General features: G+C 43.3%; 1 protein-coding gene across 6 annotated transcripts in view; it reads left to right on the forward strand.

Annotated features, from left to right (window-relative positions):
- LOC139416201 (ankyrin-2-like) overlaps nucleotides 1–27,735 on the forward strand; it is a 120,943-nt gene that overhangs the window by 46,885 nt on the left and 46,323 nt on the right. Inside the window, exons 7-28 of one of the 6 annotated variants that reach the window (XM_071164589.1) lie at nucleotides 3,864–3,962; nucleotides 6,929–7,027; nucleotides 9,512–9,610; nucleotides 11,044–11,241; nucleotides 12,368–12,466; nucleotides 12,852–12,950; nucleotides 13,074–13,172; nucleotides 13,431–13,628; nucleotides 14,887–14,985; nucleotides 15,531–15,629; nucleotides 15,840–16,037; nucleotides 19,325–19,423; nucleotides 19,598–19,696; nucleotides 20,380–20,478; nucleotides 20,649–20,747; nucleotides 20,862–20,934; nucleotides 21,386–21,460; nucleotides 22,764–22,808; nucleotides 23,360–23,501; nucleotides 24,025–24,112; nucleotides 24,618–24,721; nucleotides 27,085–27,120. In XM_071164589.1, coding sequence (XP_071020690.1) covers nucleotides 3,864–3,962; nucleotides 6,929–7,027; nucleotides 9,512–9,610; nucleotides 11,044–11,241; nucleotides 12,368–12,466; nucleotides 12,852–12,950; nucleotides 13,074–13,172; nucleotides 13,431–13,628; nucleotides 14,887–14,985; nucleotides 15,531–15,629; nucleotides 15,840–16,037; nucleotides 19,325–19,423; nucleotides 19,598–19,696; nucleotides 20,380–20,478; nucleotides 20,649–20,747; nucleotides 20,862–20,934; nucleotides 21,386–21,460; nucleotides 22,764–22,808; nucleotides 23,360–23,501; nucleotides 24,025–24,112; nucleotides 24,618–24,721; nucleotides 27,085–27,120 — 2,345 coding nt within the window. The remainder of the gene's footprint in view (nucleotides 1–3,863; nucleotides 3,963–6,928; nucleotides 7,028–9,511; nucleotides 9,611–11,043; nucleotides 11,242–12,367; nucleotides 12,467–12,851; nucleotides 12,951–13,073; nucleotides 13,173–13,430; nucleotides 13,629–14,886; nucleotides 14,986–15,530; nucleotides 15,630–15,839; nucleotides 16,038–19,324; nucleotides 19,424–19,597; nucleotides 19,697–20,379; nucleotides 20,479–20,648; nucleotides 20,748–20,861; nucleotides 20,935–21,385; nucleotides 21,461–22,763; nucleotides 22,809–23,359; nucleotides 23,502–24,024; nucleotides 24,113–24,617; nucleotides 24,722–27,084; nucleotides 27,121–27,735) is intronic. The other 5 variants (XM_071164590.1, XM_071164593.1, XM_071164594.1 and 2 more) reach the window with 5 other exon arrangements.

The raw sequence follows: 27,735 nt of genomic DNA on the forward strand, positions 1-27,735 counted from the left end.
GAAGGACAGTAGCCTATACGGAAATAATATTCCATAGTACGCCAGGGCTATTCAATGAACTGTCCTCAAGGTTTTCACTGTAGCACTGCTGGGTTCTGCAGTTGGTTGAACATGTCGTTGATTGGCCACTCATGTCTGAATCAGTCCTTTTTGATTGATTGATTGATTGATTTGATTTTTGGGTCAAGCAAATTTCCACCGTTTAAAAACAAATGAAAGATACAAAGAACCCCAGAGGACAACACATGGAAGCATTTTAAACGGGTTTTTCTAGTGTGGTCCTCGGTGTAGGACGATAACAGGAAACAGAATGAGTGAAAACCAGCAGTGCTGCTGTTGTCCACCAGGCATTGAACAGCCCTGCGCTGCAAACACTATGGCATACCAGTTATCATCGGTGTTGTCACTGAACATAACTTTGTCCTCGTGTCGGGCCTCATGTTAATGATATTACATAATATAATACAGTGTATGCCAGCGTTTCCCAAACCCGGTCCCCAGGAACCCGAGGGGTACACGTTTAGTTTTTTTTGCCCTAACACGACACAGCTGAATCAAATTAGCAAAGCTTGATGATTAGTTGATTATTTGAATCAGCTTTGTAGTGCTAGGGCAACAAAAACTAAACGTGTACCCCTCGGGTTCCCGGGGCCCGTGTTTGGGAAACCCTGGTGTACACCGACATGAAATGCTGTTTACGGCTGTTTCCATGAAGTACTCTTCACCATGACTCACCAGGGAGACCCAGAGGAGGGTGGATGAAGACTGCAGCATGAAAACACACTCTCACGCACACTTACATGTAGACGTTAAACACAGAGCACTCTCACCAAATACCTCTGAAACGCAGTCCTCTGACGATTACCTGAATTACTTTGGCAATATCCACCGTCTCATAAGCATACTTTAAAATGTGAAAAAGACTATAAATAGGACGGCTCTCTAGTGAGTTTGGCCTTGTGGTACAACATGGCTGCCATACATCACTGGTGCATGTGTTGTATTAGAGTGACTACCGCCTATGTACAGTATACATGTATGTCTATGGACTTGCTACTCTCATTGTAAAACATCTCAAGGTCTTTGGATAAAAGATGTGATAAAGCATACGACGAGTTTATTTCCAAATCCCTATATTTCATCAGAAATTGTGTGTAAAATATTACTGTTCTCAGATTTTTTTGGATTCCCCGATTTGAGATGTTTTTTTGTTGTTGTTTGCAAAATGCTAAATATCCATTGTTTAGCCGTAGTGGAATGTTCGTACCCTGTATATTTGACCGTGATATGTGGTTCTCAGCTGCCCATCTTAACACGAATGCACTTACTGTAAGTCACTCTGGATAACAGCATTTGCTAAATGACTACAGATCTACAGATATCACATTGCTGTATTGATTTGTATTAGAATTTTGTTTTCCTGTTTTAATATTGATGTCACAAATGTATAATTTCTACAGTTCTTTATTAAAAATGTAGTTATTTGTTACATTCGACTGTGTAAAACCTGGCAGTACTTATTTATCTGAAAGTGAGGCGGATATATAGCATTTTGCAATTTTTTTTTTTTTTTACATTGAACAACCCCATGATGTGATTATATAGTGAAAAAACACACCAGTCTCTTTCATAATTTCTTTAAACAATAAAAGCTCATTTCAGAAAATGTATATATGGCATTTTGGAATTAAACTCTTCATATACAGTCTAGCGATAAAGCTGTTTTTGAAGAGAATCATACCACTCTAGCTACGTTGCCCGTATTTCTTTGTACTGCACAGTCTACCCTGAACTTTGAGCATCTGTATGACTGAGTGTAAAATAACTAAGGTCTTTCCCTTCCTCATCTCTACTGCTTCAGATGATGGTCAATAGGACTACGGAGGTATAACCACTATGTCTAGCACTCAAACCTTCATCATAACCCCATCACTTTTATTGTTTGTCTTTGTGTCGTTTCAGCACTTTATTTACCCTTACTTCTATAGCATTGGATGGTGGAAATAGTCCTTCACAATCTCTTTATGGTTTTTTTGTTATGTTAAGCATGCATGGTGATATCTGGAAAGGCCACCTCTCTCAAGTAGCTTTTTTTCCTGCACATCACGTGCCTTAGCAGTTTGTCTTTCAGTTTGAGAACTGTTTATCGGTTTGTTTATTTTACTTTGTGCATACTTTCGACATACTTTCGTTTTCATTGGTTGAGTTTCTGGAGTTGTATTGATGCTAACCCCAAGCTCAGAGAGTTGATTTATGGTCTTACTGATAATCTCATAATCACCTATACATTTCACACTAAGATGATATATAGATTTTACATAACGATGGATCATAATTTTTTACTTTTACAGTGTTAAAGGGATACGTCGGGATTTTGGCAATGAGGCCCTTTATCTACTTCCCCAGAGTCAGATGAACTCGTGGACACCATTTTTATGTCTCTGCGTGCAGTTTGAAGGAAGTTTCTCACTCGCGCTAGCACAATTGCTAACTAGCATTAGCGTAACGACTGGAAGTCATATTTATGCCTCTTCCAGTCATTGTGCTAACACTAGTTAGCATTGGCTCGCAAAACTACCTCTAACTTCCTTCTAACTGGAAAACAGAGACATAACAATGGTACCCACGAATTCATCTGACTCTGGGGAAGTAGATAAAGCGCCTCATTGCCAAAATCCCGACGTATCCCTTTAATGTTTATATATAGAATGTATATATGTTGTGTTGCATGCCATTCATGTATATTGTAGATGCACTATGAACTAAATTGATACTATTTGACAAAGCATAAAACAATGTTATTGATATGAGGTCGGAATTAACACATCTTTACAATTACAAAGGGCTTGAGATCAGATAAAGAAATAGTAATATTATAAGAAATATATCAATGCAAATATATGCACATTATTCGTGCAAACAAGCATGCGTTTATATAGTATAGTATACTACTGTAATGGCATGATAGAACATCAATCAAAAAGTATCCAGGTGTTTTGCAGATAACAAAAGCACTATATAGCATGATGCATCCCGTCTATATTCATTTGCACCATTATCAACTTTAAATGTGTCATTTTGAATCATTGCGTAGTCACTACAGTTCTTCACACTTCTGTAAATAATGTTTTCACGTTAAATCGCCCCATTACTTTCAGAATGGAAAGGTAAGGCAAGAATTTCACAATACTCCAACCGCAACCGCAACGGCTCTCTCTCTCTGATTTCTTATGATTCCTAACATGACAAAATGGCGTACAGTGACATAGTGCACTTTGGTGTTGATAAAAAAAAGAATACCGTCATGGTTTTTTCATTTGGTGTCTTTTTTCTCTGTCCTTTAACTGTATGGTTAACTAATACTGTGTGTCAATGGTTTGGTTGATATTAACAGTCTGTGTGAACTGTACGTCCACTTGTTTTTTAATTCCTTCATTTATTTCTTTATTTTTTAAGTAAATGGAGAAACTATGCAGTTGATTTGGTTCTGACTGTAGGATTACCAGTTGCATGGTAGTGATCTTTCTGCATGGTCTTTCTGAGTGTGTTTGTGTGTATGCCTACAGTACGTAATTTGCGTGTATGTGTGTAATTGAGTCCAAATTTTCTGAAACTGAATTTTAAGATTTCTTTCCCTTCATCTCTTTGGTTTCCTCCCTCTTCTGAGTTTGGAGCGTTGCTCTTTCACATTTACTAATTTAATTAAATTTTTTCCCTTTGATGATGGTTAATGCGACTGCTGCATGCTGGGATAGTGGAGGTCAAGGGTCAGGGGTCAGGCTTTGGGGGTCATGAATGAGGCTAGTATCTAACCCACTGTCTCTCTCTCCCTCCCTCTCGCTATGTTCACCCCTGTGTTACAGAGTGGATTCACGCCACTTCATATTGCTGCCCACTATGGAAACGTGAACGTGGCCACACTACTGCTAAATCGTGGGGCGGCTGTGGACTTTACAGCTAGGGTAGGTACCATTACCATAGCACAGGCTGAAACTATTACAACAACCTTCTGATCTGCAGTCAGGTGCGCTATTGTTGTGCAGTGTTGGATTCTGGGTTAAACTTGGAACATTGCTATCCTAGAGACTGGTTTTGACATCAGAAGTTAATGGTTATCTGTAGGAGCCAGATGGCTTTGGAATGTGCTGGGTGGATGGGAGGAAGTCACAGGATTGCTATTGGGGATACGGGTGAACATTTTTGGATTAGGCAAATGAGGGATTGAGGTCAAGTCAGATCCCCTTAAGGGAGAAATTACGGTTTATTACCCTATTACTTCATCTTCCTGTCGAACCACAATAGATGAAAGGATTGGAGAGAAGGAGGAGTGCCTAAATTGGAGTATATATACTTGTGGTGGTAGAAACATGTTTTGTCTAATGCAGCTGTATTGATCCTCTGGGAAGAATAAACTCTCTAGGGTATGTGGAACGCTAGCATCCCACCTGGCCAACATCCAGTGAGATTGCAGAGTGCCAAATTCAGATACAGAAATACTCATTATAAAAATTCAGAAAAGATACAACTATTTTACATAGGTTTAAAGATTAACTTCTTGTGAATCCAACCACGGTGTCGCATACCTTACAATTATTTGTGAATATAGCCCAGCAGACAAATCATTACAAACAGTAACCAGCCAAGTAGAAGAGTTACACAAGTCAGAAATAGCAATAAAATGAATCACTTACCTTTGAAGATCTTCATATGTTTGCACTCAGAAGACATTAATTTCTTCAATAAATGTTCCTTTTGTTCGATAAAGTCTCTCTTTATATCCAAAAAACACAGGTTTGTTCGCGCATTTTCTTCAGTAATACACAGGCTCAAACGCAGTCACAACAGGCAGACAAACAATCCAAATTGTATCCGTAAAGTTCATAGAAACATGTCAAACGATGTATATATTCAACCCTCAGGTTGTTTTTAGCCTAAATAATTAATAATATTTCAACCGGACAATAACGTTGTCAATATAAAAGGTAAACAAGAAAGGCACTCTCTCGGTCGTGCGCATGAAAAAGCTCTGTGACACGGCAGGCTCCCATCATTCAGACTGCTCTTACTCCCTCATTTTCAGAATATAAGCCTGAAACAATTTCTAAAGACTGTTAACATATAGTGGAAGGCATAGGAACTGCAATTTGAGTCCTAAGTCAATGGATACTGTAATGGCATTTAATAGAAAACTACAACAACAACAAAAAATTCCTACTTCCTGAATGGATTTTTCTCAGGTTTTCGCCTGCCAAATCAGTTCTGTTATACTCACAGACAGTTTTGGAAACTTTAGAGTGTTTTCTATCCAAATCTACTAATTATATGCATATCTTCTGGGCCTGAGTAGAAGGCTGTTTAATTTGGGCATGCTTTTTATCCAAAATTCAAAATGCTGCCCCCTACCATAGAGAAGTTAAGCTTTCATAATGTCCGTAGAGTTTTTTTACTCTGAGAATTAGAACCTAACAGCAGCGAGGTCTTGGGATCCATCACGATACCCTCCTTTGTGTTCTTTCCTTTACTGGAAATAGTGCAAAGATTGTAAGTTATAGGAAGGGCTGCCCACACACACTGTGCCAACACAGCACTGAGTCCAAGAACCATAAAACACAGGAGACTTTAGAGCCCATACGCGCACACACACACACACACACACACATTTTAAGCGAGTAGAGTGAAATGCCCTTTAGGAACAATGATACCCTCCGCCTCAGCACTTCCCTTTTCTCGGAATCCTCATGTCCATCTGTGTGGTCCCCAATAGCCACTCAGACAGAGAGAGGAATGAGTCTTAGGAGAATGCCAGTCCTTTTCTTGAAAACAGAACTCAAGGCGAGAGATGGAGAGAGATGCTTGGCCAAGCTGAAAGATGACTTGAAGGTCACAGACTCAATGCAGTCCTGTTCTGACTGAGCCCTTAGTGTCGACAACTTAAGCACAAATCTACTAACTCAGCAAGGGACTCCACAGTCAGAAAGCGTACCTTTTATTTGCAGAAAGGTAACACTCAAAACCACTGTAATTTCTGCTGTGTCATACTTTCTCAGGCACTTTTTCCAGTCACAGTCAACATAACAAGCTGTCTGTCCTGCAGTGCTCTGGACCAGCCTGAGGAAAAAATGCTCAGCTTTCACATTGTCAGGATTTCACAGAAATCAGAGGAGTGGCCGAACGCCAACATAACATGACACATCCTACCAGAAAGAATGAACAGGAGCCATTCATCAGCAGTTCCATTCAATTCAAGCTCTGTTGTCCCAGCAAGGAAATTCATTGAGGTATATTAGAAAGCAGGACATCAGTCAATAGACGCCTTGTCCTGAACTACCCCCACTGTCTGTGGAACAACATTGCACGTAATAGAAACTGGTCAAAAGTGGTGCACTGTGTAGGGAATAGGGTGCCATTTGGTACGCTGACTAGGTTATAACACAGCTCTGTTATTGCCACAGACGGGTCAGTGTGGGTCCGGGTATCAGTTATCACGATTATAACTCTATTATTCTAGTAAAGCAGTCTGTCTAATCAGGAAAACATCTGTACCGGCTGGCAGATTTGATAAAATAAATTAGCCCTGCGTGTGTTTACTAGTAAACAAGCTCCACAACAACAACAACAATAATGCCATAGAAAGCCCTAACCTAAGAAAACCCTAACCTAAGAGATCCCTAACCTAAGAGATCCCTAACCTGAGAAAACCCTAACCTAAGAAATCCTTAACCTAAGAGAACCTTAACCTAAGAAAACGCTAACTTAAGATTTGAGGTAAACAGGGGAGACTGTATGTAGCAACATTACTCGTAATAGAAACGGCATACTGGCCTTGTAACAGCACATGTGTATACAGTAGGATAGGTAGTTATATACCATTAGTTCATTGGTTTATTTCGTTTTAAATGTGTCTTCCATTGTGTTCTATGTATTTCAGAATGGGATCACGCCCCTCCACGTGGCCTCTAAGCGTGGCAACGCTAACATGGTGCGCCTCCTACTGGACAGGGGGTCTCAGATCGACGCCAAGACTAGAGTGAGTCCACACAAACACGCACACTCATACATACAGTACACACACACACACACACACACACACACACACACACACACACACACACACACCGTTTGACCCCCTCACTGTGCACAAGTGTGTGACGCAGTGTCCTTTCTACCAAACTGTCATTATTGTCCAGTGGCAGTGCTGCAGTCACTTTCCACCAGACTCAGCCGTGTATATCTCCTTCAGCTGCAGCAATGTATCATCGTCTCATTCACAGCCAGTGGTGACGCATTGGGTCGCTGTGTGCTGTGTGTGTGTGTGCCTGTGTGTGTGTGTGTGTGTGTGCTTTAAGTTGATGTACTCTATAAGTAGGTGTACTCACTGTTCATATTGTATGTAGGTGTGGGTGTGTTGATAAGTGTGAGATAAGGAGTGTGTGTGTACTGCATAGCTGTTGGATGTGTGTGTGTACTGCATAGCTGTTGGATGTGTGTGTGTACTGCATAGCTGTTGGATGTGTGTGTGTACTGCATAGCTGTTGGATGTGTGTGTGTACTGCATAGCTGTTGGATGTGTGTGTGTACTGCATAGCTGTTGGATGTGTGTGTGTACTGCATAGCTGTTGGATGTGTGTGTGCTTTAAGTTGATGTACTCTTTAAGTAGGTGTACTCACTGTTCATATTGTATGTAGGTGTGGGTGTGTTGATAAGTGTGAGATAGGGAGTGTGTGTGTACTGCATAGCTGTTGGATGTGTGTGTGTACTGCATAGCTGTTGGATGTGTGTGTGTACTGCATAGCTGTTGGATGTGTGTGTGCTTTAAGTTGATGTACTCTTTAAGTAGGTGTACTCACTGTTCATATTGTATGTAGGTGTGGGTGTGTTGATAAGTGTGAGATAGGGAGTGTGTGTGTACTGCATAGCTGTTGGATGTGTGTGTGTACTGCATAGCTGTTGGATGTGTGTGTGTACTGCATAGCTGTTGGATGTGTGTGTGTACTGCATAGCTGTTGGATGTGTGTGTGTACTGCATAGCTGTTGGATGTGTGTGTGTACTGCATAGCTGTTGGATGTGTGTGTGTACTGCATAGCTGTTGGATGTGTGTGTGAGTGAGAGCTGCAGCACTATGTATTTACGGCTAGCTCACTAGAGAACAACTTGTTGAGTCTAAAAGCCCTCCATTTTGACACGCTGTTATTCTTGTGTCCTTGGCCGTTTTGCTGCTCAATCAGCTTACTGCATTAACTTAGGGCAAAAAAATCCCTTCTGACGCAACCACTCTCCCAGCTCTCTCAAATCACTCCGTTACCATACCTCCCTCCTCCCTGAGCCTGACAATCTATCCCTCTTTCATAACAGAAAACATCCTGTTTTTAGTTACGCGGTAGATGTTTATGCGTCCATTGCCAAGGTATTGCATCCTAATATCATTCTAAAGAGTTAAAACGAAAAATCGTATAAATAAAGATGATGTGATTAGACCCTAACGTAACGAAAACGTCCACTCGGCGTTAGATAACGGTACAGTTCCTGGTCAGGGCAGGACAGTTCCTGTTTAGACTGTTACCATTCTATTAGCTGTGTGTTATATCCATATCATTTGTATTGTCCAGAGTTAATGTTGATATAATATCATATAGGTGGCTACGTCTCAATTCTGAAATGGCACCCTATTCCCTATATAAAGTGTACTACTTGTGACCAGTGGCCGATAGTGCACAATTTATTTTGATTTTTTTACCAGAACCCTATGTAGGGAATAGGGTGCCATTTGGTCCGCTGACTAGGTTATAACACAGCTCTGTTATTGCCACAGACGGGTCAGTGTGGGTCCGGGTATCAGTTATCACGATTATAACTCTAATATTCTAGTAAAGCAGTCTGTCTAATCAGGAAAACATCTGTACCCGGCTGGCAGATTTGATAAAAATAATAAAGCCCTGTGTGTTTAGTGGGAAACGGGCTCCACAACAAAAACAACACGAGTGCCCTAGAAAACCCTAACAGCGGGGCCATCCTTATGTTTTCTTTGTGCATTTTATTACACAAGCAGAGTTACTGTATTTTTTGTTTTGTCTGTGCTGTGTGTGTGTGTGCGTCCATGTGTGTGTGTCCCTGCCTTTGTGCACAGAGAGTGGTGAGGTTAACATGCCACTGAAGCAAAGGTCAAGGAAATTTCAGCCGCCATGTTTCAATACGTGTCTCTACAAGCAACTGTATGCTTCCAATGTTTGACATGGGAATTTGAACTTAACAAAGCCTTTCGTCCACTGATAATCAATGTACTCAGATACTCAGGGGTCATAGCCACAGATAATCCCCCAAAAAATCACGCGATCGAAAAAAATATATATAACAAAAAAAAAAAAATACTGTACCTTTATTCATGTGAGATTGGGGGTCGTTTTGTGTGTGCGTGTTCATGTGTTATGGGGTTATTGGTGTATAAATGTGTGTGTGTGTGTGTGTGTGTGTGTGTGTGTGTATTTGACCATCTGTGTGTGTGTTCTCTGCAGGACGGCCTCACACCTCTACACTGCGCGGCCAGGAGTGGACATGACCCTGCAGTGGAGCTACTGCTGGAGAGAGGAGCACCCATGCTGGCCAGGACCAAGGTACACACACACTCACACACACACACACACACACACACTCATAACACACACACACACACACTCATAACACACACACACACACACACACTCATAACACACACACACACACTCATAACACACACACACACACACACACACTCATAACACACACACACACACACATAACACACACACACACTCATAACACACACACACACACACACTCATAACACACACACTCATAACACCCAGTACCCCATGGTTATATCCGCAGGTTGAATAAACAGAAAACAATGCATTAAAAAGTATCATTCTTGTGTAATTCATTCATAGGCTACATTGAGGTTTTTCTTTCATAATTTTTGTAGTGTCTTAACACTTAGTACTTATTTATGTAATAAGAAAGACTCGGAATACAAGCAATTGAACTAGAGCTTCACATTTACTCAAACGAGTTAGTACCAGAATAACATAGAACAACACTGCACATGACCAAGGGTGCTCCCGCCTTAAAGGGGACATCAGTAATTAACAGAACATAACAATTTTGATCTGCCTTTAGTTCGTAGCCTAAGCCTAAATCTAAGCAGAAACAGTTCATGTCGATCCACTGAGGCAAAAAAAGGACAATGTCAGAGTTTAATTCAATAAGAGAAGAACTGTGAATGAATAGAAGGAGGGCCAGAACAGTATTCTAATGTTTGGGAAAAGATTTGCTGAAGTGTTAAAAGAGTGGCGGCTATGTTTATGTGTTATGATTGTGAGGCGATATACAAATTTGACAGACAACAAGACGGGGACTTCAAAATGGTACGTCAAGGGAACTGTACTATTCCGATCGGTTATATGGACCAGTAATCTAACTGAAGTCTGGACAGTGGCTGTAGGTCTATAACCTCTCACTGAGCCGTATATCATTTTAACTCCTGCAGAATGAAGCATTTCTTGCAGTAAAATTATACATAAAATGTAAATTTTTACCCCGGGGACAAGAGTGGCGAAAATTTATTTCTTCTTGAGAGAATGAATGAATGAATTAACCATCTGTAAAGGTGGTGGTGCTCTCTTTATCAGCGTCATTAAAGCTGATAGTATTTCAACCCCTTAAAATATGCATTGTAGTCGAACTGAACTCTTATCAAAAACATGTTGGGTTGTTTTAACAGCTTTTCATTTCCTTAAAATCGGTCAAACTGATGTAATTTGGAAATGTTGCACTGAAAACCTTTCCCATTTATTTTTTGTTATTGCATTTGCTCCCCGGTCCCTAAAAGTCTTTGCTGCGCGGGCCTCCGATTTTCACTTTATCACTTCTAGTCGGGCGGTTGCGGATGGGTTATTAGCAATTATGGGCGGGTGCGGGTGAACAAACAGATGACCCATGTATCACTAACACACACCCTCTCTCTGAACATCTTCTCTATCTCTCTCTCTCTCTTTCTCTCTCTCTGTAGAACGGTCTGTCTCCTCTCCACATGTCAGCTCAAGGCGACCATGTTGAGTGCGTCAAGCACCTGCTGCAGCACAAGGCGCCTGTTGATGATGTCACACTGGACTACTTGACGGCGCTGCACGTCGCCGCCCACTGCGGTCACTACAGAGTCACCAAGTTGCTGCTGGACAAGAGGGCAAACCCCAACGCTAGAGCACTGGTAATACTCACACTCCTATTACCACTAATACAATGACTTCCAATACTCTAGGCCTCTATAAACTATGTATACAAAGTATGTGGACACCCCTTCAAATGAGTGGATAAGGCTATCTGACAGGTGTATAAAATCGAACACACAGCCATGCAATCTCTATAGACAAACATTGCCAGTAGAATGGCCTTTACTGAAGAGCTCAGTGATTTTCAACGTGGCACCTTCATAGGATGCCACCTTTCCAACAAGTCAGTTCATCAAATTTGTGTCCTGCTAGAGCTGCCCTGGTCAGTTGTAAGTGCTGTTAATGTTAAGATGTAACGTCTAGGAGCAACAACGGCTCCGCCGCGAAGTGGTAGGCCACACAAGCTCACAGAATGGAAACGCAGAGTGCTGAAGTGCTACAGTTAGGCCCTAGCTTAGGCCCTAGCTTAGGCTACGAACTAACGGCAGATAAAAACCGTCTGTCCTCGGTTGCAACACTCACTACCGAGTTCCAAACTGACTCTGGATGCAACGTGAGCACAAGAACTGTTCGTCGGGAGCATCATGAAATGGGGTTTCCATGGCCGAGCAGCCGCACACAAGTCTAAGATCACCATGATCAATGCCAAGCGTCAGCTGGAGTGGTGTAAAGCTCGCCGCCATTGGAGTCTGCATCAGTGGAAATGCGTTATCTGACCTCAACCCCATCGGACACCTTTGGGATTGAATAGGAACGCCATCTGCGAGCCAGGCCTAATCATCCAACATCTGTGCCCAACCTCACTAATGTGTCTTGTGGCTGAATGGAAGCAGGTCCCCTAAACAATGTTCCAACATCTAGTAGAAAGCCTTCCCAGAAAGAGTGGAGACTTTTATAGAAGAAACTCCGTATTCATGCCCATGATTTTGGAATGAGTTATTAGACGAGCAGGTGTCCACATACTTTTGGTCATGTGTTGTATGTGTGGTGGCTGTTTTGCCGATTCTGTCTCAGAGACAGAACTTGGTGAAACAAAGTTTTGAGTGAAAATAAGATGGCCTCTCCTATCTGTCTCAACCATGTCAACAATGTCCCTACATGTATATGCCACCTGTACTGTAGGTGTGTTTCATTCATTCTGTGTCTGGGGTGTGTGTCTGTCAGAATGGCTTCACTCCACTGCACATCGCCTGTAAGAAGAACAGAGTGAAGGTGATGGAGCTGCTGGTCAAGTATGGAGCTTTCATCCAGGCCATCACAGAGGTAGGACACTAGCCTTCAAAATGTAAACAGTTACATCCTAATACACGATTACACGTGTACTTCGCCCTGTTGTAACGCGGCCGCCAGGGCACCGGAACAGCGGAGAAGTTGAGCCTTGCACTTCAACGCTCTTAGTTGTTGTGGAAATTGACCCACTATGCGCTATTACTTTCTGCATCTACGTCATATCGCTGAGTCTACCTTTTAATATAACATCTGCCCATTTATACATAGACTTGGTTACACTAGTCTCATCAGCTAATATGTTTTGACCAGACCAGCCTTCAAACACATAAACAGTGCATGTATGCAGTGAATGTATGCAAATATGAAACGTTCCCTGATTTGATCTCTCTCCGTCGCCCTCTTCCTTTCTCTCTTTAAGTCTGGCCTGACTCCCATCCACGTTGCAGCCTTCATGGGTCACCTCAACATTGTCCTGCTGCTGCTACAGAACGGCGCCTCGCCTGACGTCTGCAACATTGTGAGTGACGGGGGGTCGGGGGTCACTGTTTGTTTTACGCTGTCGTCGGTGTGCGTCTTTCCACGCTGCCATTGGCGCGTTTGTCTGCGTTTCTGCTGACGCGTACGTGTGTGTTGTGTGCAGCGCGGGGAGACGGCCCTACACATGGCAGCCAGGGCAGGACAGGTGGAGGCGGTGCGCTGCCTGCTGAGGAACGGCGCCCTGGTGGACGCCAGAGCCAGGGTAACGCATTTAACGGCGCCATTTACCATACAGTATTAGGCTGTTGTCATCCGTGTTGAACTCTTCAAAGAAACCATCCAAAAAGTACCATTTGCGTCCACAAAAACACAATTAAACAGGGCTGTAAAATTAAACGTTGCAGCACTTGAACTCTGCCCATTCATTTTATGTACTGTCAAAGTCACATCACCCATAACCTCCATCTCTAATAAAACTCATTCTCTGCCCACTATAACCTCCATGTCTCTACCCCTGCAGGAGGACCAGACTCCCCTCCACATCGCGTCTCGCCTGGGGAAGACTGAGATAGTCCAGCTGCTACTGCAGCATATGGCCCACCCTGACGCCTCCACGACTAACGGATACACACCCTTACACATCTCAGCCAGGGAGGGACAGGTGGACGTGGCTTCAGTGCTGCTGGAGGCGGGCGCCTCACACTCGCTGGCTACCAAGGTAGGTGGAGAGCACAACACACTCACACACGCCTACATTTCACCTGCCTACGCTCAAACACACATGCTCACATGCACAATGCACACTTGTACATCTTGGTGCTATTTTCGTGGGGATTTTTTTTTAAACGGATGAAATATACCCCCTTCTTTCCTTGTGGATTTTATATGAAATATCTATTGACTCACTGTATGGCATGTTTCACAGGCGCCCACTATGGGGGCCACTGTCAGTATGAACTTCTTTAATGTGGTTTAATCAATGAAGGGTTAAGGATGCTTTGGAGAACATCTGGGCCCTTCTCCTAAATTTTGCAAGAGGACATTGATGTTGTCATTGAATGATATTCGATGTGCATTGACGCAACAACATATCAGTGCTAATTTATTCATATGCTCTGAATAAAAGCAGTAAAATCCACCTCTCATGATGGAGGTGCTCTCTCTTTCTTTCTCTCTTTCTTTCTCTCTCTCTCTCTCTCTCTCTCTCTCCCTCTCTCTCTCCCTTCCCCCTCTTCTCCTTGTCTCGTGGGGGGAAATGGGCGAGGCACTGTTAGCATGACAAAGAGGACAGCGGATGCTCATTGAACATCGTCCTAGCCTAGGCATGCCCCTCTCTGCCTCTGTCCCCAATCACGTATATTTCATCTATTGGATCACATTTTATAAATTCTAATCTTTATCTCCTGTTTTTCACAAGAGCCTCAAACATGACCGTCATTAGCGCCTCTCATTCTCTTCTCATCGACACATTGTTTCTACTCGGATGTGCATTACATCAGAAATGAACCAGAGTTACACAGACAAAGGATTCCCTCCCTTCATGGGCTGGGTCGTAAACACTGTGGTCATGTGACATGGGAGAGCACCGTTGTCCTATCACAACAGCCCTGGCCTCCTGTCAATGTGACAATGGCTAAAGAGCACCACCTGGTGGCTACATTGGGACTAGTTATTACTTGTAAGAGGGAGATGCATGTTTTGCACTGCACATTGGATTTTGGGTATTAACTACAATTGCATCAGCAGTGTGGGTGTAGAGAGAATGGTTCTTATTGTAGCGTGTTATTAAATTGCGTTACGTTTGGTTCACATACATCATTTAGTTGGACATTCATTTTAGACCCATTTGGAAATGAGGCTGTTATGAAATGATTGCTTTTTTTATATATTTCATGAGCATTGCGCATTTCTGAAGATCTAGTTAGTGCTTGTAACAATCATTATTAAATGGTCATCTGTATGTTGTCTCCATACAGAAAGGATTCACTCCGCTGCATGTGGCGTCCAAGTACGGAAGCCTGGATGTGACCAAACTTCTCCTGCAGAAAAGAGCCCCTCCCGATTCTGCTGGGAAGGTAAGCATCATTACCATAACTCAAACCCTAAATCATAGTATGGCTCTACATGTTATAGAGGGAAAATATAACTACACAATAAAAGTACATTTCTCACCAGGTGTGTTATATTTCCACGATTTCGATTCAGATAATTCACTGACCTTGAAGGACTGTTATGGGATAAAGAATAGTCTATATCAAAGCTTTATCTGGCAAAATATTTTTTTTTAAGTCTGTTCGTATTTCTGTGTTGAGGCTATGTTGTCAGCGAGACTACCGGTGAGCATAGTTTGACCAAATCAACTTTCCGTTTGATTAACTACTGTTTTTACCTCTACTTTTAGGAAAGACATAACATATATAATTTTCCTCTTATTCTTTTTGAATAAGGACCCGCCCAGTGAGCCTCCTGCTGCTTGCTCTTTAATAGAAGTCTAATTCTCAATAACACGCTGTAATAGTACCCCGGTAACACAGCTCATCATATGTGTGTGTGTGTGTGTTGACTAGCTAGCATTAATAGCTGCTTGCTCTGCTAACCAGCCTGGTTTAATCCAATACAGAATGGCCTCACGCCTCTCCATGTCGCTGCGCATTACGATAACCAGAAGGTGGCGCTCCTGCTTTTGGACAAAGGGGCCTCCCCCCACGCCACGGCCAAGGTGAGACCTCCCGTCATTCAGACCCCCCCCCCCCCCCCCACCGCCGGTCACTGTCCTCACAGGTGGGAGGACAGACGTCGGTCGGCCTTGGGGTGGACGGTCGAACGTCATTTTGAAGCTGTGTGTGTGCGTGTGTGTACGTGTGTGGACATCTTTTGAGGTATCTGTACAGCTGAATTGATGTACTCTCGACCTCCCTCTCTCCTCCAGAATGGCTACACTCCCCTCCACATTGCGGCGAAGAAGAACCAGATGGACATAGCGGTGGTGCTGCTGCAGTACGGGGCCGAGACCAACATCCTGACCAAGCAGGGGGTCACCCCCCTACACCTGGCCTCACAGGAGGGACACGCTGACATGGCCGCCCTGCTCATGGAGAAGGGGACTCAAGTCAACGTCCCCACCAAGGTAGGCCTACCTCTTCCCATCCCTCTCGGTTTTAAACTGCTTATGTCACGCGGCCGCGGTCCTGAACTTGTTTACATACCCTACATTACTCATCTCATATGTATATACTGTACTCGATACCATCTACTGCATCTTGCCTATGCCATTCTGTACTATCACTCATTCATATCTTTATGTACATATTCTTTATCCCTTTACACTTGTGTGTATAAGGTAGTAGTTTTGGAATTGTTAGGTTAGATTACTTGTTGGTTATTGCTGCATTGTCGGACTAGAAGCACAAGCATTTCGCTACACTCGCATTAACATCTGCTAACCATGTGTATGTGACAAATAAAATTGATTTGATTTGAACCCACTCCTCAACGACCCACACTTTAAAACTAAAATTGTACATAGGCCTTCGTACTCCAGTCACAGACACTTTTCTGAGACGTGGTGTCTCACTGCTTCTGAGGGGTTCAAAATGAACAGGGCCTCTGATGTTAGTCTTTCATTCCACTCTGTCATGTGCTCTCATTCCTTTCAAGTCTCCCTTTTAAAGTACCCCAGTGAATAGAGTTACACGCGCAGTAAAGGCTTAATCCTGTCAGGTGTCGTTAGCTTGGACTATATTGGATTCATCGATATCTTTGTGACATTTTTCAAGGAAATAGGAGTTACACACACAGCTCCCAAGTTAGTATCCAGCCTTCGGTTCTGATTTCAGAGCTGTAGCGTGGCATGTATGAATGTAACAGGAATGAATTTGAGAGAAGGGGAGAGTGTAGTTTCAATGCTATTTTAGGAAGAGTGTGAGACTGCTTGTGCCCTGAGCTGTTTAGGGCCGAGTCAGAGAGAGGGAGGTGGGAGGTTGAAAAACCGCCGTGACGACCATGGATGTCTGCCCACACGTGTCACACCGAAGGCCCTACCTGTCAGACACAGTCGTATTTAATGGTCCCTGCCTGCGGGCATGCATGCCCCTACACACACTTACAGTATACAGTACACTTTTTTTCTTAAAAAAAAAAAATAAAATGTTTATTATTTTCCAATAAAAAATCTAATAAAAAAGACAGCAATACTAACAATGACATTCATTGTACTGTTGAATGGGATGGCCAATTTAGAGGACAAAACAAAACTTAACTCACACACACACAAAATAAAATAAAATCCTATTAGGTGGTACATGTATAAGAAGACAGCATATAGTCATTACAAGCAGTGTAGTTCAGCCAAAAATAAATATTGAGTGGAGTACAGCACAGAGTAGCAGCAGATCATCAACCCAGTTATGAAGCGGGACTAGACCATTTATCCAGTATCGGCTGACATATTTTGTAAAACATTGGACTTCTATTGGAGGTATTGTATAGAATCTTTTCCACATGTATTACATTCCCGAAATCCCGTAACCACATTTAAAAGGTAGGTACAGTCTCCAGTTTCCAAAATTGCGTACAAAGAGAGACAGCTTTCCCTTCGTGGTTATTCCCATCAACTGTACCAAACAGAGCGATCAATGGGTCTGGGGCTAGAACTCTAATCAAAGGCTCTAGATAAGTAATCAAAAATGAGAGCCCAGTAAGCACGTAATTTAGGACATGTCCAGAATAAGTGGGTCAACGTCCCCTCATCCTGCTTGCACCTCTCACACAGTGGTGAGGTGTCCGGGGAATATTTTATGCAGTTTTACTTTTGAGTAATGTAACCTGTGTATCACCTTAAACTGTACAGGGTTGTGTCTGGCATTCACTGAACTGTGGTTTATATTCCTGAGAGCTTCTACTCAGTCCTCATCTGAGATTTCTGAGCCAAGTTCTTGTTCCCAAGCCCTTTTAATGGTGTCTGTGGATACCTCTATGTGGGCCTGTAGCACATCATACAGTCTAGAGACCAACCTTTTTGAATGGGGTTTGACAAGGATCAAGCTATCTAATGTAGGACTATTTGGCTTCATTCCATACTGTGGGATATGTGTCCTTAAGAAATTCCTGATTTGGAGGTATCTGAAAAAATGTGTTGTTGGCATGTTGAACTTTCCCTGTAATTGTTGACATTAAGCTAACTGACCATCTATGCATAGATTATCAATTGTTGTGAGCCCCTTCTCCCTCCACTGTGAAAATACCACATCATCCAATGCAGGGTGGAAAGCATGATTCAGACAAATTGGGCTGTCTATGTAAACAGTGGGTATGTTAAGAAAATACCTAATCTGTTTCCAGATCCTAAGCGTATGACAAATGACTGGATTAGAGTCATAAGTGTCTTTTTTCATATATGATGGGCTCGTACACTCTTAGAAAAAAGGGTTCTTCGGCTGTCCACATAGGATAACCTCGCCTGTCACTCAAAAACTCCTCCCTTTTTGTTTCCAGGTAGAACCCTTTTGGGTTCCATATACTGTAGAACCCCCTGTGGAGAGGGTTCTACATGGAAGCCAAAACAGTTCTACTTGGAACCAAAAGGGTTCTACCTGGAACCAAAACGGTTCTCCTATGGATTCTAGATAGCACCTTTTTTTCTAAGTGTGTAGGCATGCACATACTATAAATACAAACGCATATGAATACAGTTCATGCACACAATTGCATGTACACACATGCGTGCACGCACACACACTTTACAGTCCCCCCCCCACCCACCCACACACACACACACACACACATGCACTTTACAGTCCCCCAACCACCCACCCACCGACACACACACACACACACACACTTTACAGTGCCCCACCCACCCACACACACACACACACACACTTAATTAAATTTAGAGCAGGCAAGCAAGGCCACAGGGCTTCGTCTCCAGCCAAGCAGAAACCCAGATATATTCCTCCTTTAAACTTTTTACAAACCACTCATTCCTCACCCAGCTCCATCAGTCAACCCCAGACAGACCGCCCACTGGGCACGCACTGGTTGAATCAACGTTGTTTCCATTTCATTTCAATGGAATGACGTTGAACCAATGTGGAATAGACGTCGAATTGACGTGGATGAAGATATATCACTGCTTTCCATGACCTTGTCTGCCTTGTCTCAGGGGTGCAAGAACATGCACTCTGCATGCGAAGACCCCAAATACCCAGTCACATCTCCCCCCCCCCCCCCCCCAACGCATTATTTCCTGTCCTGTAAAAGTCGCCTGTCACTCAAAAACATCCTCCTTTAATATTTAGGGGAAACCACATGACCTGCCCAGGTGAAACAACTGTCCATAGGTACACAGTAGGCTGATTAATTCATGGAGAGAGGTGGTGAGTAACAAACATATTGTTGTTTGTGTTCCTTCAGAGTGGCCTCACCCCACTCCATCTGGCTGCCCAGGAGGACAAGGTGGCTGTGGGTGAGATACTGGCTAAACATGGAGCCAACCTGGACCAGCAAACTAAGGTATGGCGTATATTCATTTCAGTTGAGCATTGACTGACCATTGTACTGGAATACTGATAATATACAGTATGTCTCTCATATACTGTACTTCAATATGCCAATTAATATCTGTTTCTCTTTTCATGATGTTCGTAGTAGATGTTTTGATACTATGATTTACCATTATCGTTCCAGTTGGGTTACACTCCTCTGATCGTAGCGTGTCACTATGGCAATGCCAAGATGGTCAACTTCCTCTTACAGAATGGTGCTAGTGTCAATGCCAAAACCAAGGTAACACACCATGCACAAAACTAACACAGTACACTCTTAGAAAAAAAGGGTTTCAAACGGGTTCTTCAACTGTCCCAATAGGAGAACCCGTTTTGGTTTCAAGTAGAAACATTTTTGAGTTCCATGTAGAACCCTCTGTGGGAAAAACTATTTTAGGTTCTAGATAGCACCTTTTTTTAAAGAGATACTTCTGGATTTTGAGAATGAGGCCCTTTCTACAGTATACTTCCCCCCATCAGATGCAGTTTGAAGGAAGTTGCTAACTAGCGCTAGTGCAATGATTGGAAATCAATGGTAACTGCTAGCATGCTAGTAGATACCATAGACTTCCAGTCATTATGCTAACTCTAGTTAGCATTGGCTCGCAAAACTACCTCTAACATCCTTCATACTGGAAAACAGAGACATAACAATGGTACCCACGAGTTCATCTGACTGGGGAAGTAGATAAAGGACCTCGTACGTAACAATGGTACCCACGAGTTCATCTGACTGGGGAAGTAGATAAAGGACCTCGTACGTAAATTCCCAAAGTTTCCCTTTAACTGTGTTATGAATGTTCACTAATGCATTACTTTCTTTGACAGAAAAGATAAAATGCTATCGTAAGGGTTCATACATCATTTCTAAAATGTTCAGGCCTTGCCAGACAGTCATTACTCTGTTTGACATTCTCTTCTCAGAATGGATACACTCCCCTCCACCAAGCAGCACAGCAAGGAAACACACACATCATCAATCTACTGCTGCAGAATGGAGCTAAGCCCAACAACATCACTGCGGTGTGTGGACTAGCTTCTGAACACACACACACACACACGCGCACACACACGCATGCACAAGAACATATGCACACAGGCACTAACACACACACACACACACGCAAGCACACATGCACACAGGCACTAACACACACACACACACACACTTATGTCTTTCTCCCATCCTCTAGAATGGTAACACAGCTCTGGCCATCGCCCGGCGACTTGGCTACATCTCGGTGGTGGACACACTCAAGGTTGTCACCGAGGAGATCATTACCTCGACAACCGTGAGTCACACAACTATCACACAACTATCTCACACCACTATCCCTAAAATAAACAATTCACACATGATTTCGACTATAAAGTTGGAATGATCTTATTTTGTTCATGTTGTTTAGACGGTGACAGAGAAACACAAGTTGAACGTCCCTGAGACGATGACTGAAGTCCTAGATGTCTCTGATGAGGAGGGTGAGTTTGCCACTTGATCCAGTCAGTAGGCTACTGTATATGACCACAACCATGTATAGAGACGGTCATTCTAAACCTCAGTCCATTTATGTTTGCCCTACAAGAACTTCAGCTAACCTGACTTCATGTTAAAATCCTGCCCCAGTTTTCTGTAGACACTGATCGACTAATAGGCTATCTCAGTAAGCCTTCCCCAAATCCCTCCCTTTTTCCCCATTGCCCAATCCTACACCAAAAAATGTTGTATAGAACCTAAAAGGGTTCTTCGGCTGTCCCCATAAGAGAACCCTTTGAAGAATCATTTTTGGTTTCCACAGAGGGTTCTACATGGAACCCAAAAGGGTTCTCATATGGGGACAGCCAAAGAACCCTTTTGTAACCCTTTTTTTCGGGGAGAGTCTAGTGTGTGTTGTAGTAGGCTAGTTTTCTCACTGTACTGTGTACTGTATAGGCCTACATACTGTACCCACAGTGCTGAAAGAGAGTGAGGATGATGTTCTGTCCGATGACTCCATGGATTTAGAAGGTACACCGTGCGAAGGTCGCCGTGGCGGTTACTAATGAAGAGGGTGTGACGGTGTGTTGTGGTCGTGGCAATTCGCATGGCGTGAGATTCCTCTGCGAGGGTTGTGTAAAACGACCTGTCATGGATGAGTGGTTGAGAGGACATACTTGAACCTGCACTAAAACTCACCTACTGATAGGGTTTGGATTCAAACATAGTGTGGTGAAACCAAGCTCGTGATATGCACATTTAGGCCCGCTTCTCTAAATGTGGAATACTGGTTATCATTGCTGAAAGCATTAGTGCTGTCAACAAACCTTTACATTGACACCAGTGGTGGCTGTGCCATCTTTTAATGTCAATGCCGAGAATGTTTTTGTTTTATCACGCTTCTTAAAATATCAGCTAAGGGGAAAGGGTGGATTTTAAAAGCATTTTTAATAGCATATTCAGATTCACATGTTCTGAGAACTTAAGAAATGTTGCCCCTGGGACTAGAGAGTGCCATTCAACTTCAAGCGAAAAGACACCAATTAAAGCAGCAAAAGCTTGTCTGTACAGAACTCCCGGACGATAGTTTCACCCTGAGTGTTGTCAGTTCAAAGCGGATTTCAAATCCCCACTCAGAAATGCTGTCCTATCACATGCCGTAGCCGGGAAAGCCTGAATATGTAAGAATGTGTAAGCTACTTTTGAAGTGCTGCTTAAGGGCTAACTTAACTTGAGCCTCCTTTAAAACACATTGCCAATGCTTTGCCGGATTCATTCTGTGTGGTTAATATTTATTAGCGTTAGTGGGAATACTTGTTAAAGGCAGTTAGTTCCACTCTTCCAGGCCCTCTGTCATGGCTCATAAAGTTTGTGCATTTTAGGGCCAATCTGTGTTTATGTGAACGGTCACCTCATTGACGTGGCAGTGCATTACGGATATGGACGATTTTTATTTTCCCTGGCTCTTCCGGTTGCGCAGTGAATTCACTTCACTTCCCGAAGGAAACTTGGATCATAAGAGTGGAGTGGTTGGCAGTGATTTGGGTGGAAAAAGGACACACCCTGTCAATAGTTGTGTTTTGGAAGCTGTCAGAAGAGGATTGGGTTTGGTTGTGCAGACGGTGTGGCTGTTCTAACCGACATGTCTTGCGATTGGATGTGTTGTGAATGACATTGCTTTGTGAGTATTCCTTCCCAACCATCTCAAGCATCTTATAGCTTACTTTACTCTTGCGATTGTGGTGCTACTGTGCACATTACTAATTGTCGTGATAATGTGATTATATTGTACCTGCTCTTCCTTTTCTTTTGTTTCTAACTTTTCATTCTCCAGGCAGTGGTTATGCTATTGACACAGGAACATCTCTATCAGCCTACAGTATGTTTCTCACTTGTTCTGCCAGCACATCCTACAGTATGCTACCTGCTCCCCTTATGCACTTTTCACACAATGGTGCCAACCCGAACTGTACTGTACTGGTTGAGATAGTTTTCTTTCACACTGTCCTTTCCAGTTGGGTTCCGCTAATTTTGGTGGGGTAAGGTGGATGCGTAACCAGGCCAGCACAGTACAACTCGACTCAGTTTGGTTCAGCTCTGTCGTGGGGAAAGGGTATTAGTGACTCTGCCCCCTGCTGTCCAGTAGTGGTAATAGCAGCAGTAGAGCTTTATGACGTGGTGGAGACCAGGCAGAGATGAGCTGTGTCTCTCAGCTCATCTGTAGTGCTTCAGTAACTGTAAGTATCTGATGTGTGTGTGTGTGTGTGTGTGTCACTAAGCCTCACGTTGACACACACACACCCTAGGTAAGGGCTGGCCCCTGCGTGTATGTATGCTTGCTAACTGTAGTCGCGTCACAATGTCCCCTTCCCCCCGAGAAATACCCGTATTCTCATCCATGTATCTCACCTGCCTCCCTCTCCCCTCCAGGTGACGACACGATGACAGGAGATGGAGGGGAGTACTTGAGGGCAGAGGACCTGAGGGAACTGGGAGATGACTCCTTGCCTGGACAGTACATGGATGGGATGAACTACCTGCGCTTCAGTCTGGAGGGGGGACGCTCTGACAGGTAGAGTCTACACGCCGGATGAAGGAGACGGGTGTGTGTGTGTGTGTGTGTGTGTGTGTGTGTGTGTGTGTGTGTGTGTGTGTGTGTGTGTGTGTGTGTGTGTGTGTGTGTGTGTGTGTGTGTGTGTGTGTGCCTGTGTGTGTGTGTCTGTGAGATGATCTAATGATCTCATTTGTGGTGAATGCACAAATGTTTGTGAAGTCTCTGATAACTGTCAACTAATTTCTCTTCCTCCTTACCATGCTTACTGTACCTAGTCGAATGCAAAGGTATGTTGATATAAATGCTATTGTTTCTCTATGATTGAGTTGGTCCACATCCGTTGTAGAACTACTGTAGTAGATTTGAAGGAGTTTTTGTCGCGCTACTCCGACTCTGGCCTTCCATTTGTCCTTGATTTTACACTAGTTCACTTGTGCCATGTCTCATGGACAGACTTGCGCCATATTGGGTGGTGAAGACTGTTTTAGCTGTGTGTGATGTTTCCATGGCTACCGACGTCACCTTTTCCTCTTCTCCTCAGTTTGGACAGGTCCTACACTCCCAGTCACCACGGTTACTACACTCCAAAACACGAAAGCATGATAGAGGAGATGCTCGCCAGCCACAACGTAAGTAAAGAGCTCAACCTTTCACATCCACCACTGTAAAGGGATGAACCAGGCCTTGAGACTTAATCATATATTGAAACATATTGTGCATGCTATGCATTGCTGAAAGCAGTTGCTCTGCTCAATACAGAAAATATATGACTTTGATTCATAGGGTCGTAATGTCTTGACATTGACTAACTCCTGTATCGGAATGTAAGAGAGTGCTCTTAGAAATGTACTTTATTTGACTGTAGATCATTCAAAGTGTAAGTTTGAGTTGAGATGAACGTTGCCGTCTATCTAGAGACGGGTACCGTAAAGTAGCGCTAACGTGTTATGGTGCAATGCATCTTAACAGTTGTAAATTGCAATGTGTCAATGTTATTGCGTCTGTCCCTACTCAATTTTTATTTTTTATTTTTTTTAAGTAAAATAAAGTTGACGTGCAATGTTTGTGTGTGTGTGTGTAAATGACTGTTGGCTGTGGCATGTCCTTAACAAGTGGCTCTTTGTTGGCTGCCAGGTATCGTCTCTTGCCAGGGAAAATGAAAAGGACTCGTATCGTCTGAGCTGGGGCACAGAAAATCTGGACAATGTGGCACTGTCCTCCAGCCCCATCCACTCTGGGTAGGTACAACGGGCACAGCGAGTACACAGAAGGGTTGGGCTTTAACTATCACATTTTTTATAAAAAAAACAAAAACTAATTTTGGTACAAAAGCTGCAACAGTTATCTGGTCGAACCCATCCTGAATGCAGGTTTTCCCCTTGAGCCGAATGCGTTCAGCCCTGTTCAACAGGCACGAGAGCAATGGGGGGGGGGGGGGGTCCAGGCAACTCATGTATTATTTATTTTTGTTCTGCGAACAGAATCACAATCTTTTGTAGTCCTACTCCGAGGCCCATCTGTTAAGCGGCTTTTGGGGGATAACACTACAGAGAGCAGTAACAAATAATGTTAGCGCTCATTATAGACATATTAGTCTAATGCATTGTGATATGAAGATCCGCTGTCATCCTCTAGTTTAACTCTCTCTGCCATGCTAATTGGTAACAATGACGGAAGATAATCCCCCTCTTAGTTATAATGACACAAGTCCTGAATCGGTAATGTAAGGCTACTGAGAGTGTCTCGAAGTACTGGTTTAGGACAAGCAGTACGACAAAACAATTTGAAACATTGATCGTTGTCCAAAGGCACTGATTATTCTGGTCCACAGGGATGAGGAGTATGGTTTATTTTCTTCTCTTTCAGCCCTAGAAACGTTTTATTTTATATCCCTATCTTTCTATCTACGGTGCCTTCGGAAAGTATTCAGACCCCTTGACTTTTTCCACAATTTGTTACGTTACAGCCTTATTCTAAAATGGATTAAAACATGTTTTTTAAAGTCCTCCTCAATCTACACACAATGCCTCATAATGACAAAGCAAAAACAGTTTTTTTTTCAATTTTTGCAAATGTATAAAAGATTAAAAAGACAAATACTTTATTTACATAAGTATTCAGACCCTTTTGTTATGAGACTCGAAATTTAGTTCAGGTGCATCCTGTTTCCTTTTATCATCCTTGAGATGTTTCTACAACTTGATTGGAGTCCACTTGTGATAAATTCTATTGATTGGACATGATTTGGACAGGCACACACCTGTCTATCTATATAAGGTCCCCCAGTTGACAGTGCATGTCAGAGCAAAAACCAAGCTATGAGGTCGAAGGAATTGTCCATAGAGCTCTGAGACACAATTGTGTTGAGGCCCAAATCTGGGGAAGGCTACCAAAAAAGGTCTGCAGGATTGAAGGTTCCCAAGAACACTGTGGCCTTCATCATTCTTAAATGGAAGAAGTTTGGAAGCACCAAGACTCTTCAGAGAGCTGTCCTCCCGGCCAAACTGAGCTATCGGGGGAGAAGGGTCTTGGTCATGGAGGTGACCAAATACCCGATGGTCACTCTGACAGAGCTCCAGAGTTCCTCTGTGGAGATGGGTGAACCTTCCAAAAAGACAACCATCTCTGCAGCACTCCACCAATCAGGCCTTTATGGTAGAGTGGCCAGAAGGAAGCCAGTCCTCAGTACAAGGCACATGACAGCCTGCTTGGAGTTTAGCAAAAGGCACATAAAGGACTCTCAGACCAAGAGAAACAAGATTCCATGGTCTGATGAAACCAAGGTTGAACTATTTGGCCTCATTGCCAAGCGTCACGTCTGGAGGAAACCTTGCACCATCCCTACGGTGAATAATGGTGGTTGCAGCATCATGCTGTGGAGGTGTTTTTCAGCAGCAGGGCCTGGGAGACTAGTAAGAATTGAGGGAAAGATGAACGGAGCAAAGTACAGAGAGATCCTTGATAAAAACCTGCTCCAGAGCCCTAAGTACCTCAGACTGGGGCGAAGGTTCTACTTCCAACAGGACAACGATCCTAAGCACACATTCAAGACAATGCAGGAGTGGCTTTGGCACAAGCCTCTGTATGTTGTTGAGTGGCGCAGCCAGAGCCTGGACTTGAACCCGATCAAACATCTCTGGAGAGACCGGAAAATAGCTGTGCAGCGACGCTCCCCATCCAACCTGACAGAACTTGCAGAGAAGCATGGGAGAAACTCCCCAAATACAGGTGTGCCAAGCTTGTAGCCTCATACCCAAGAAGATTCGAGGCTGTAATCGCTGCCAAAGGTGCTTCAACAAAGTAATGAGTACTTATGTAAATGTGATATTTCATTTTTATTTCATTTTATAAATGTGTCATTATGGGGTTATTGTGTGTAGATTGATGAGGGGGGAAAAACAATTTAATCAATTTTAGAATATGGCTGTAACGTAACAAAATGTAGAAAAAGTCACGGGGTCTGAATACTTTCTGAATGCACTGTATATTTCTTTAGTTATATCCAGCTCTCTCTCTCTCTCTCTCTCTCTCTCTCTCTCTCTCTCTCTCTCTCTCTCTCTCTCTCTCTCTCTCTCTCATGGGGTCTCTGTTCTGCTTTCAGCCATTCCTCTCCGTGCCATGATCATGGCGACAGCAGGTGATCTACTGCACCTTGGTTTCCTCCTCTTCATCCTCCTCTTCTCACTCCCCCTCCTCTCGTTCACAGTGTGCTCTCCTTCTAGAGAGATGTGTTTGTTTGTGTTGTTGTTTCACAAATGCCTGTCTTGTGAGTGCAGCACTACTAACAGATGTTTCCAATGTTGCACTATTCCCCCGTTTTAGCTTTTGATCACTTGGACATTTGTCAACTTTTATATACATTTTTACACAGGCCTCTTTGTAAGGGACACAATTTGCTCCTAGTGCTGCATCAAAGAGTCACACACATTGCCTCATCATCATAGGTCAGCCATTGTGTCCATCTCGGTTGAATCCCGTTGACCTCATGGCGGCCATTTTGTTTGTTGTTTAATTGTGTTTGGTCGATTCACAACTGCAAGGGCTAGGGCTCTGTTCAATCAGATCTGCTTCAGCCAACATCCGTATAGCGGTTGTTTTGGTGGTGTCAGAGCTTTAGGTGGTCCTGCGTCGTCAAGTCCACAAGCGGCTCGTGGCATTATAGCCTACCTGAAGTGGACATTGCCGTTGGCTGCACAGAGTTGCGTTAAAGAGAAATCCCCATGCAGCCTTTTTAACAAGTTTGAATGCTGGA

The sequence above is a fragment of the Oncorhynchus clarkii genome, chromosome 9, assembly GCF_045791955.1.
Source record: "Oncorhynchus clarkii lewisi isolate Uvic-CL-2024 chromosome 9, UVic_Ocla_1.0, whole genome shotgun sequence".
In the NCBI taxonomy this organism is placed as follows: domain Eukaryota; kingdom Metazoa; phylum Chordata; class Actinopteri; order Salmoniformes; family Salmonidae; genus Oncorhynchus; species Oncorhynchus clarkii.